Source organism: Gigantopelta aegis, chromosome 14 (assembly GCF_016097555.1).
Source record: "Gigantopelta aegis isolate Gae_Host chromosome 14, Gae_host_genome, whole genome shotgun sequence".
NCBI classification, from domain to species: Eukaryota; Metazoa; Mollusca; class Gastropoda; order Neomphalida; family Peltospiridae; genus Gigantopelta; species Gigantopelta aegis.
The window spans coordinates 43,876,146-43,888,252 of record NC_054712.1 but is presented as its reverse complement, the minus strand read 5'-3'; the positions used below and the strand labels follow the sequence as shown (position 1 = coordinate 43,888,252).

The window sequence follows — 12,107 nt, the reverse complement described above, 5'->3', positions numbered from 1 at the left end:
GATCTGTGAAACCGTGCAAATCTGGTAATCCAAATTATGCATCTTAAAGAGATTGTTCCGAATTTGTTGTCATTGTAATACGTTTCCGACAAATACTGGGTTTTTTCAAAGACCAACATTACGTACTAAATACATTTTTGTTGTTTAGAACATCAATGTCTGCGTATCGAATGTCTTTCCTAATGTTTATGTAGCATCCCAAATTGGACTCCACATCACAATAATTTCGTACGTACGACAAACTGTATATTAGAAAGTAAATGAAGTTTGAGCTAGTACAAACATTAGGCTGGCAGAAGCGCATCGGTTATTTTAAATAACAAATGTGATTCAATGTGTAATTTAAATAGAGATTAAAGGGACATTCCTGAGTTTGCTGCATTGTAAAATGTTTCCGACTAATAAAATATTTCTACGATTAAACTTACATATTAAATATATTTTTTGTTTAGAATATCAGTGTCTGTATATTCAATGTGTTTCTGGTCGTCTTAATATTTGTAAGAAGCACAAATCTTTTTTAGGAAATAAAATGAAATATAACCTAGTACAAATATTAGAACGATCAGAAACACGTGTAATATACAGCCACTAATATTTTATGCAGAAAAATATATTTGATATGTCATTACAGTCGTCAAAAGGTCTCTGTTAGTCGATAACATCTTAAACATTGCAGAAAAGTCAGGAATGTCCCTTTAACTAGTTAATGACGTTTAATATCTGCGTTATCATGTGAAGGTAAGAATGGGAAATTTCACATTCGGCCTGAACAGGATAAAGCAGACATCCGAACTCATTGACTAGTTATTAACTTTATCCTGCAGACCATACAAATTAAGGAAAAAAGCTATTATTTTTGTTATTTCACGATGACCTAGAGGTCAAGTGAGCGATTTTGTAATGTAGGGATTTTTTATATGCACCATCCCACAGACACGTGGTGCACTGGCTGGAATATAACAACAATGGTCAGTTCTATTAGTTTAGTTATAAATCCAGTATGCACATCAATGTGTGTAATATTAGTACAGATGTACAGTTCACTGAGTTTTTAATGTTACTAAAGTATTAACGTATTCGGTCGTTGTAATTTCAGGTACTATTCCAACCAATGGGGGAACTTGCGGTAAGTACACTTCAGATAAATGTAGTTGTGGTAATTTTACTATGTCATAGCTAAAAAAAAATGTTTTGTTTAACGACACCAGCAGAGCACCTTGATTTATTAATCATCGGATATTGGATGTCAAACATTTGGTAATTTTGACATATCGTCTCAGAGAGGAAACCCGCTACATTTTCCGATTAGTACCAAGGTATCTTTTATATGAACCATCCCATAGACAGGATATCGCATACCATGGTCTTTGATATACCGATCGTGGTACACCGGCTGGAACGAGAAATAGACCAATGTGCCCACCGACAGGGATCGATCCCAAACCAACCTGGCGAGCGCTTTACCACTGGGCTACGTCCCGCCCCATGTCATAGTTAAATCAATATTATATATTTGATACTTATGCCTTAAAATGCATTTAGCATATATATATATATATATATATATATATATATATATATATATATATATATATATATATATACTCTTCAAAAAAAAAAAACGCAAAAGGGTACAAATGGGTTATAACTCCGATTTTATGTTTCCTACCGGTTCATGCTTTGTGAATATAAGGTCATTGCATGTCCCAAACACATTCCCACGGTTACATTCGATAAAACGCAGCTACTGTACAATAAAGTTCCAAAATGTGAATATTCGCAAAAACGCAGCCACGTGCAAACCATGTCACCACTGCACGTGCGTTGTCTGCACGTGCAACATGAACACCGACAGTATAAAAGTGCAGGGTGTTCGCTTGCCTGGCCTCTGTATCTGGCCGACAGTTGACAATCCAGGACATGCCACGTCTCAGTGAACCGCAGAGAAACAATGCCATCGGCCGACTAGACGCAGGCGAATCCAGAACGGCCGTTGCCAGGGCATTCCATGTGTCCCCAAGCACCATCTCCAGACTGTGGGACCGTTACCAGCAACATGGATCAACACGTGACCTCCCTAGATCCGGTCGACCACGGGTCACTACCCCCGGGCATGACCGCTACATCCGGGTACGCCATCTTCGGGAACGATTGACTACTGCCACCTCCACAGCCGCAGCAATACCAGGTTTGCGCAGGATATCCGACCAGACCGTACGGAACCGCCTACGTGAGGTAGGAATTCGTGCCAGACGTCCAGTTCGAGGTGACATCTTAACACCACAACACCGTCGACTCCGACTGCAGTGGTGCCAGATTCATCGACAATGGCCTCAACTGCGATGGAGACAGGTGTGGTTCAGTGACGAGTCCCGATTTCTGCTCCGACGTCATGATGAAAGATGTCGCGTGTATAGGCGTCGTGGTGAACGTTATGCGGCAAACTGCGTGCAGGAAGTGGACAGATTCGGCGGGGGTAGTGTCATGGTGTGGGCAGCCATCTCACACACTGACAGAACTGACCTGGTCCACGTGCAGGGCAACCTGAATGCACAGGGCTACATTGACCAGATCCTCCGGCCACACATCGTTCCAGTTATGGCCAACGCCAACGCAGTGTTCCAACATGACAACGCCAGGCCTCACACAGCACGTCTCACAACGGCTTTCCTACAGAACAACAACATTAATGTCCTTCCTTGGCCATCGATATCACCGGATTTGAACCCAATTGAGCATCTATGGGACGAGCTGGACCGACGCCTCCGACAGCGACAACCACAGCCCCAGACCCTGCCCGAGCTGGCAGCAGCCTTGCAGGCCGAGTGGGCCACCATCCCCCGGGACGTCATCCGTACTCTGGTTGCTTCAATGGGCAGGCGGTGCCAGGCAGTTGTCAACACACGCGGAGGCCACACCCGGTATTGACTCCAGATGACCTTGACCTTGGTGGTGTGTCCTATCACTTACTCACAATGGACTAGAGTGAATTGTGAACAATCCTGCAACATTTGGTAATTATCGGACTCACCATTCAATAATTAAATCAATTCTCCAAATGTTACGACAATGTGGTTTTGCGTTTCTTCTTTTGAAGAGTATATATATACATATAAAGGGCGGGACGTGGCCCAGTGGTACAGCGCTAGCGTGGTCGGTCTGGGATCGATCCCCTCGGTGGATCCATTGGGCTATTTCTTGTTCCACCACGACTGGTGTATTAAAAGGCCGTGGTAAGCGCTATACTGTCTGTAGGATGGTGCATATATATATAAAAGATACCTTGGTACTAATCGAAAAGAGTAGCCCATGAAGTGGCGACAGCTGGTTTCCTCTCTCATTATCTGTGTGGTCCTTAACTACATGTTTGACACGCCATATAACCATAAATAAAATGTGTTGAGTGCGTCGTTATATAAAACATTTCTTTCAGCATAATATACTATATTTAAACATTAACACATATTACCCAACTTCTCAGTTGGTGGTTGAAGTAAAACAGAAACTGGCCACTTAATTAATTAGTTCGTTCATTCAACCATTTCTTAGTTAATTCATCCAGCTATCAATTCATTTATTCATTCATTCATCCATTCGTTAGTTAATTCGTCCAGCTATCAATTCGTTCGTTCATTCATTCATCCATTTCTCAGTTAATTCATCCAGCTATCCATTCATTCATCCTGCTCTTCATGTTAGTATTAGTTGTTTTTATATATCGCTTGTCCTTAAGTTTTGATATTTAAAGAAAGTTAAACAACTACAATATCATTTAACTCAACTTTTGTTAATCTATTTATCTTTCTTTCCTTTTTTCAGGACAGACAGAAAAATGGATTCAGATAATATGGATAACACTTTTTATTCACATTTGTTCAAGACCAACATGGCGTGCGTGATTGCAGTAAACGTGACATAAGTCTAAAAGCCAATTCCAGTCATATCTGTGTAACAGAAAGATCATAGAAAACAAAGGACTTTATTTTGTTTCATTTCAATTTATTTTCGTACTCATATTCAATTAAGGTTCAAGCACGCTGTCCTGAGCACACACCTCATTTATCTGGGTTAACTGTCCAGGACAGTGGGTTAGTTGTTAGTGGTTAGTGAAAAAGAAGAGGGTGTAGAGGACTTACCCACTTACACCTACCCATTGAGTCTTTTAAACTCGCTCTGAGTGGAAGCCGGTACCGCGCTGCGAACCATGTGCCTACCAACCTTATGTCTGACGGCTTAACCACGACACCATCGATGCCGGTATGTTCAATGATATTTGTCAAAACGGCAACACAAAGATGATGATCTGGGTATCAAAGTTAATGTCAACTGTAATATGGTTTAAGTTATTTCCCTTCTTGAACTTAAATAACATTCAGTCGTCTTTTCCTGGGTAGGCAACTCACCTACACTGGACCGTCATCCGCGAAGAGTCAGTTAAAAAGTTTGTTTTGTTTAACGACACCACTGGAGCATATTGATTAATTAATCATCGGCTATTGGATGTCAAGCATTTGGTAATTCTGACTCGTAATCATCAGAGGAAACCCGCTACATTTTTTTTTCTAATGCAGCAAGGGATCTTTTCACAGACAGGATAATACATATCACGGCCTTTGATATACTGGCGCACTGGCTGGAACGAGAAATGGCCCAATTGGCCCACCGACGGTGATCGATTCCAAATCGACCGCGCATTAAGCAAGCGAGCGCTTTACCACTGGGCTATGTCCCGCCCCCAGAGGAGAGTCAGAGACGAAACCTGTTACCACAATATAAATATATATATATATATATATATATATATATATATATATATATATATACACGAAGGAAAATAAGTTTTACTATTAATAAAATGACATAACTAGGCTGAGATTAACATTCCTACGCAGACCACCCTTTTGTGTGGTAGGAAGGACTTGTCATTCACTCAGGACAGTACATACCATATTCTCCAACAAACCAATGGTTGATGGCAAACGTGTGTACTCACGGAATCATACCGTGGACTCGCCGTGTAATGCAGAAAGGATTTCCCTGTCATTGCATTCGAGGAACAACGTCGGATATTTAGGATCTATAAAATAACTACTGCTGTTTGGTATTAGTATGTGTTAATGTTTATTTTTGTGCAACTTTTATATTCCCAATAAATTAATCCAACCATGCATTTTTCATTTATACTTATTTTCGTGCTTTTAATCAATTAAGTTTCAAGCACGTCGTCCTGGTAACACATCTCAGCTATGTGAATTGTCTGTCCAGGACAGCGAGATACTTTGGGAGTAGTCGGTGTAATGACCCTAAACTCTGGTTTATTGCCTTGATTCAGTTAGGTCATTGCTCTTTTTTCCTGGGGCGGGGATGTTGGAACCTAATATGTCTGTTTTTTTTAAACAATTGATGTCCAAAAGCGTTCCAAGACGGATAAGGGATCAGTTCATTTCCGTTCATTAAACGGGGGGGGGGGGGGGGGGGGGGGGGGGTGTGAACTGGAGACATGTTCTAAAATGCTGGTGGTCGAAGGTAATTTTTATTCAGAAGCTTACGGTGCTTACCACAGAATCGATAACAGTATCGCCAGTGAGCTGATAAATGGCAACTCCGGTAATAAACTATACCGACCTGATCGTTCTGCAGTGTTAAAAGCCCTGTGTTAGACAGTTGTATGTAAACAGGACGGTGATTAACCCAGTGGAGTTGGGATACAGTTGGGCGCCGAAAGCAGTGTTAAAAGCCCTGTGTTAGACAGTTGTATGTAAACAGGACGGTGATTAACCCAGTGGAGTTGGGATACAGTTGGGCGCCGAAAGCAGTGTTAAAAGCCCTGTGTTAGACAGTTGTATGTAAACAGGACGGTGATTAACCCAGTGGAGTTGGGATACAGTTGGGCGCCGAAAGCAGTGTTAAAAGCCCTGTGTTAGACAGTTGTATGTAAACAGGACGGTGATTAACCCAGTGGAGTTGGGATACAGTTGGGCGCCGAAAGCAGTGTTAAAAGCCCTGTGTTAGACAGTTGTATGTAAACAGGACGGTGATTAACCCAGTGGAGTTGGGATACAGTTGGGCGCCGAAAGCAGTGTTCAAAGCCCTGTGTTAGACAGTTGTATGTAAACAGGACGGTGATTAACCCAGTGGAGTTGGGATACAGTTGGGCGCCGAAAGCAGTGTTAAAAGCCCTGTGTTAGACAGTTGTATGTAAACAGGACGGTGATTAACCCAGTGGAGTTGGGATACAGTTGGGCGCCGAAAGCAGTGTTAAAAGCCTTGTGATAGACAGTTGTATGTAAACAGGACGGTGATTAACCCAGTGGAGTTGGGATACAGTTGGGCGCCGAAAGCAGTGTTAAAAGCCTTGTGTTAGACAGTTGTATGTAAACAGGACGGTGATTAACCCAGTGGAGTTGGGATACAGTTGGGCGCCGAAAGCAGTGTTAAAAGCCTTGTGATAGACAGTTGTATGTAAACAGGACGGTGATTAACCCAGTGGAGTTGGGATACAGTTGGGCGCCGAAAGCAGTCTTAAAAGCCCTGTGTTAAGACAGTTATTACATTTCACAGGAGCGGGGTGTACTGGACGAAGTCTGCCCTAACCTTTTCAATTAGCTCTGATTTCCACATAATATACTAGTCACAACAAATTAAGGGACGTATTAAATTTTAACTTCCTTTTTCGAAAATTAAAAAGGGTTGGTGATAGGTAATGAAATGCAGGTTACAACCTTGAATAAAGCATTTCAGATTGCATGTAAGTAAGCCTTATACTCACAGCTTGATTGGTTGCCGGTCGAAAGCGTATAGCAAATGCATATCAAAATTTAAGATTATTTGATTTTTTGTAACTTCTCTTTTCTGACTAAGCAGAGCGTCTGCCTCAAAACTGCATGGTGCACGTGAAACTCCGTTTCCATGATAACACTTTTCATGTATGATTAGGGTTGCGAGGGTATACATTACTTTGCAATCTGGCTTCGGATAACTGTACCATCGAAACGTAAACTGAGCATTCTGGACTGTGGTCTAGCCCTGTCATGTCTGAAAGATAGCATGTCTACGAGGCTAGTAGCGAGATTCCTGAAAGTGAGCCATTCCGTCATCCATTAATTGCAAGAGTGTTTCCATACCACTGGCACAGTGAATGGGCTACCCCTCTCAGACGCAGTGTCCATGTCACCCTTAACTTTTTGTGACTAGTATATGTAGCACGAAACACAATAATAAACGCTAGAGACACCAATGTGTAGTGGTAAGTATTTAACCCCTCTCAAGCAATACACGTTTCCACGAAAGATCTGCCAGTACAAAAGTCCGGAACCTTACTCAAGCCCTTAGTGTTAGACAGCAGCGCCAGCCCATAACCCCCCTCCACCACCCAAGTCTCGTAATCCTATATGTAGGACCATTAAATCGCTGTACCAGGGTTAATAAATGATTGGTGGTTGTCAGACTTGGACTCGGTGATGAATGATCTGTCACAGAGTAGACGCCAGTCCGTAATGACCCACAGATCATGTTAGTAAGATGTCGACTTTCCCAAAACCAGTCTTTTGATACTGACGCAGATCCGGAATGCTGTAAACAAAATAAATTTTGTTTTGTTTAACGACACAACTGGATCACATTGATTAATTGATCATCGGCTATTGGATGTCAAACATTTGGTAATTCTGACTCGTAGTCATCAGAAGAAACCCGCTACATTTATTTTCTAATGCAACAAGGGATATTTTATATGCACTTTCCCACAGAAAGAAAAATATATACCACGGCCTTTGTCCAGCTGTGGTGCACAGGTAGGAACGAGAAAAAACCAATCAGCTGAATGGATCCACCGAGGTGGTTCGATCCTGCGACGCAAGCACCTTGCATGAACAATGATGTAAACAGGTCACCCTGAAATAATATCTCTGGTAATTTGCCGATCGGTTGGACAGAACTAATGTAGAGCTCCAATGATTTGTTCAACGTTACATTTGGCCGACACTTCTGTAAACAATTTAATTGCAACAACATAAAAGACATCCATGCTCAATAGTCAGTGGGCCGTATGGGCAACCTAGGGAGACACCACAGCATCGTAGAGGTCTAATTAACGAGCTACTCTCGATTCACTAATGTCAAAACCTATATTAGCTCTGCCATTTTCCTTTTGACTGACCGTTCAAAATTGCGCCAAATTTCCTCAGTCAAAATTGCGCACCTTTTCTCTTTGGCATATTAATTGCTCCATTCAAAATTCCATAGCACTACCACCAACCCCCCGCCTGCTACCGACCTTGGTCGGGCTGCTGGTGCTCCCTTGCACCTGCCAGTGCAGGCGGTCCCTCCTCCGCCCTCCCCCCCCCCCCCCCAAACATACACCTTTCCTGTCATGGACGGAGGAGCCGGCCAAGGCCGGCTCTTGTGCCCATGACAGGCGTGCGCTACAACAGCTTGTTCTGAATGTGCACGTAAAACCCTAATACTCAATGAATGAATGATAGACTTGGGTAAATAATTAATAGGCGACAGGAGTAATACTGACACCAATTTGATGAAGCGAAACTCATGAGGTAGACAGTTATCTGGCGCTCACTGACAGCACTTTAACGTCCTTCAAATTGCAACTGCTTCCTGGAAAAGCAGAATCAAGTCCGAGAATAATTGATATGCGTCGATCAATTCTCTGCGAGTTGGAAATTAAAGAGACATTCCTGAGTTTGCTGCATTGTAAGATGTTTCCGACAAATAAAATATTTCTACGATTAAACTTACGGTACATATTAAATATAGTTTCTTGTTTAGAATGTCAGTGTCTGTATATTCAATGTGTTTCTGGTCATCTTAATATTTGTAAGAAGCCCAAACTGGATTTGTCTTCAAATTAATAATTTCGTTTTTGAAAATAAATTATATTTTTGAAAATAAAATGAAATTTAACCTAGTAAAAATATTCGAACGATCAAAAACACGTTTAATATATCATATACCCACTATATCATATTTGATATGTAATTACAATCGTTAAAAAGTCTTTGTTAGTCGAAAACTTTTAATGACACCACTGAGATATAAAACAGTTTGAGACTAAATAAATCCACCTTTCCATCATTCGGAGACCTCTGTATACATGGGGTTTTTACTTCCTATTCTTAATTTTCCTTGCTTGGTCCATTCTTTCTGAAATACCGCTCCTTTCCTTTGCACGTACGTTTCAATGAGGACAGTTTCGAAACGGTCCTGTGTGTATAGAGCTATAAGTGTCGGGAGACGGCAGCAACTACGGGGGAGAGGCAGTTATATACGATTGTGGTTTACAACTGGGAGCAACGCTTTAGCTTCAGGTTTGAAGGAGGCGAGTACCCCACTGTTCTACCCCCTACTCCCGGTTCCAACGTCTATGGAAAGTTTAAAAGGGTCTATCCTGTCTATCCTTGTCTATCCTGTGTGTGCTGCTACTGTTAAGATGATGTCCACTAAGAGAGACTTATTGAACGCACTTGTACATATTAAGCAAATGTATCTGCATAAAACGTATGCATTCAAGTACACTTGAAATTTCAAAAATAATTTTCGGATCCAATATGTTTTTTGTCTTAAGGATTATGTTCAGTTTGGAATGTAACAAAAAAAAGCGATCGATCTATTTCTCGTTCCAGCCAGTGCACCACGACTAGTATATCAAAGGCCGTGGTATGTGCTATCCTGTCTGTGGGATGGTACATATAAAAGATCCCTTGCTACTAATGGCAAAAATGTATCGGGTATCCTCTATGACTGTGTCAAATAGACCATATGTTCGACACCGAATAGCCGACGATTAATAAATCAATGTGCTCTAGTGGTGTTGTTAAACAAAACAAACTTTAATTTTCACTCTGAAATAAAACTTACACTCTAGAGTATGAGAGAATGGGTCAAACGACGATCACTTTAATTCGGTACGATAGATTTTGAGTACCGTAATTGTACAATATTCTTTGGCATGAAGGTTTGCATCAGCCGCGTGTTAAACATGGTCCTTTATATACAGGGGAGTATATACCACGGCTTTTGGTGTAGCAGTCGTGCACTGTTAATAAATCAATGTGCTCTGGTGGTGTCGTTAAACAAAACAAACTTTTAAAAAAACAATACCATCAAACAGTATAGAGCTGTTTTTCCTTGCGACCCAATATTGTGCGCAAGTTGTGGGGATATTGCATTTAGATGGAACAGAATAATGGACGGCACAACAGGATCTAATACAGGAAACATCAAAGGATCAAGGCACGACGCGTGGCGCTCCAGACCCATTAGTCTAACAAAATAATCTATATGGTAAATCTATATGGTAAATCTACGACAAATACACAATTCTTATTACTATTATAGTTTAACAAATATAGTTAGAAGAACACATATTTCGTTTTCTTTTGTCTTTAAAATACTCTAGCGTTCGTAATTATGTAATTTTCTGCGTGGAATTGAATGCAAACACGTGTAAACGCACGACCGGTATAACTGCTAGTAGCAGACGTAAACTTAGTGTTTAGTGAAATGGGCCCCAGCCCAGAACTCCACGACCCTCTGGGGGCCGCTTAATAATAGTTAGTTATCAATGTTCTAGTATGTTAGTACTCCGATTTTTCTTTATTGAGTTATTCTTTAAAACAGGGTCCACGGCCAGAAAGCGTCGCTGTGGGCAGGATAGGAGATCTCACTGTAATATTCATCGGCAGCGGAGCACCCGGCTCAGTGTTCGTCTATTCCGTCCACAAAAACGTCTCCAGTCCGAAGTTCGAGTCCGTCTGGTCTTCTGTGGGCAATACGAGGAACACGTGGGATGAGCTGTTCGGAAACAGAACTCTGAGGGTAACAGATCCCAGACAACTCATGTAAGGAAACGTAGCATTTCTATTTGTTTAATGACACCACTAGAGCACATTGATTTATTAATCATCGGATATTGGATGTCAAACATTTGGTTATAAAGAGGAAACCCGCTACATTTTTTTATTAGCATCAAGAGATCTTTTATATACACCATCCCACAGGCAGGATATCACGAGGTCAAGGTCAAGGTCAAAGGGTTTTACGTGCACGTTCAGAGCAAGCTGTTGTAGCGCACGCCTGTCGTGGGCACAGTTGCCGGCCTTGGCCGGCCTCTCTGTCCAAGACAGGAAAGGTGGGGGGGGAGGAGAAGGGACCGTCTGCACTGGCAGGTGCAAGGGAGCACCAGCAGTCCGATTGAATCGGTAGCAGGCGGATGGGTTTTGGGTGCTATGGAATTTTGAGTGGAGCGATTTATCGAAAGAGAAAAGGTGCGCAGTTTTGTTGAGTGATTAGGCGCAATTTTGAACGGTCGGTCGAATGGTAAAATGAGCTAGTATAGATTTTGGAATTCGAGTGTAACTCGTTAGTGGTTCGAGAGTAGCTCGTTATTTATAGACCTTCATGATGCTGGTTGTCTCCCTAGGCTGTCCATGGGGTCCTTAGAAGGACCTGACCTACTCAGGTCGTGGCATGACAGCCCAGAGGAGACTCGTGCAATTGTGTAGACACTGGTAGGCAAGGCAGTTGTTCCGGGGTGGTAGAAGCGCAGGTGTTGATTTGGTCTTCAGTTTGCTCCTCAGTGACACCAAGTACATTCCAGCAGCGAGTATTTTGGTTTATTGGGGTGGGGGCGGCCGGTATTCTTTTGTTCGGCCTACCCCGGGTGTTTGCAATTGTGTACTCGGAACCGGTTTCTTTTGTCCGGTTCCTTATTTGAGCACGTGCTGGCCATTTTAGTGTTGGGCGGATGCATTGTTATCATTAGTCAATGCATCCTGTGTGCTGTTTGCGGTGAGCATGCTGTCTGTGTGTAGTCCTAGTTTGGTGTTTAGGTTGTACCTATTGTCTTACGTCCCTATTCTAGTGTATCCAACGGTCATCATGACCACCCTTCCCCCCCCCCATGCCTCTGTGTAGGTTGGTTAACACAGTGGCTTGGGGGGGGGGGGGGATTAGTCTATTCTGGTTATCTAATTTGAAGGGCACGCCCTTGTAGTGTGTGTATAGGTTAAAAAAGCCTAGTGCCTAGCATATTATTTAACATACATTGAAAGAGAGCGAGAAGAGAGAGTTATTTGGTTAGTAATGAA

At 42.1% G+C, this 12,107-nt stretch overlaps 1 protein-coding gene across 1 annotated transcript in view; it reads left to right on the top strand.

Moving 5' to 3' along the window:
- LOC121389280 (mesenchyme-specific cell surface glycoprotein-like) overlaps positions 1-10,863 on the top strand; it is a 22,086-nt gene extending 11,223 nt beyond the window's left edge. Inside the window, exon 7 of the mRNA XM_041520876.1 lies at positions 10,639-10,863. Within this exon, the coding sequence (XP_041376810.1) occupies positions 10,639-10,863 (225 nt within the window). The remainder of the gene's footprint in view (positions 1-10,638) is intronic.
- The last annotated feature ends 1,244 nt before the right edge of the window (positions 10,864-12,107 follow it).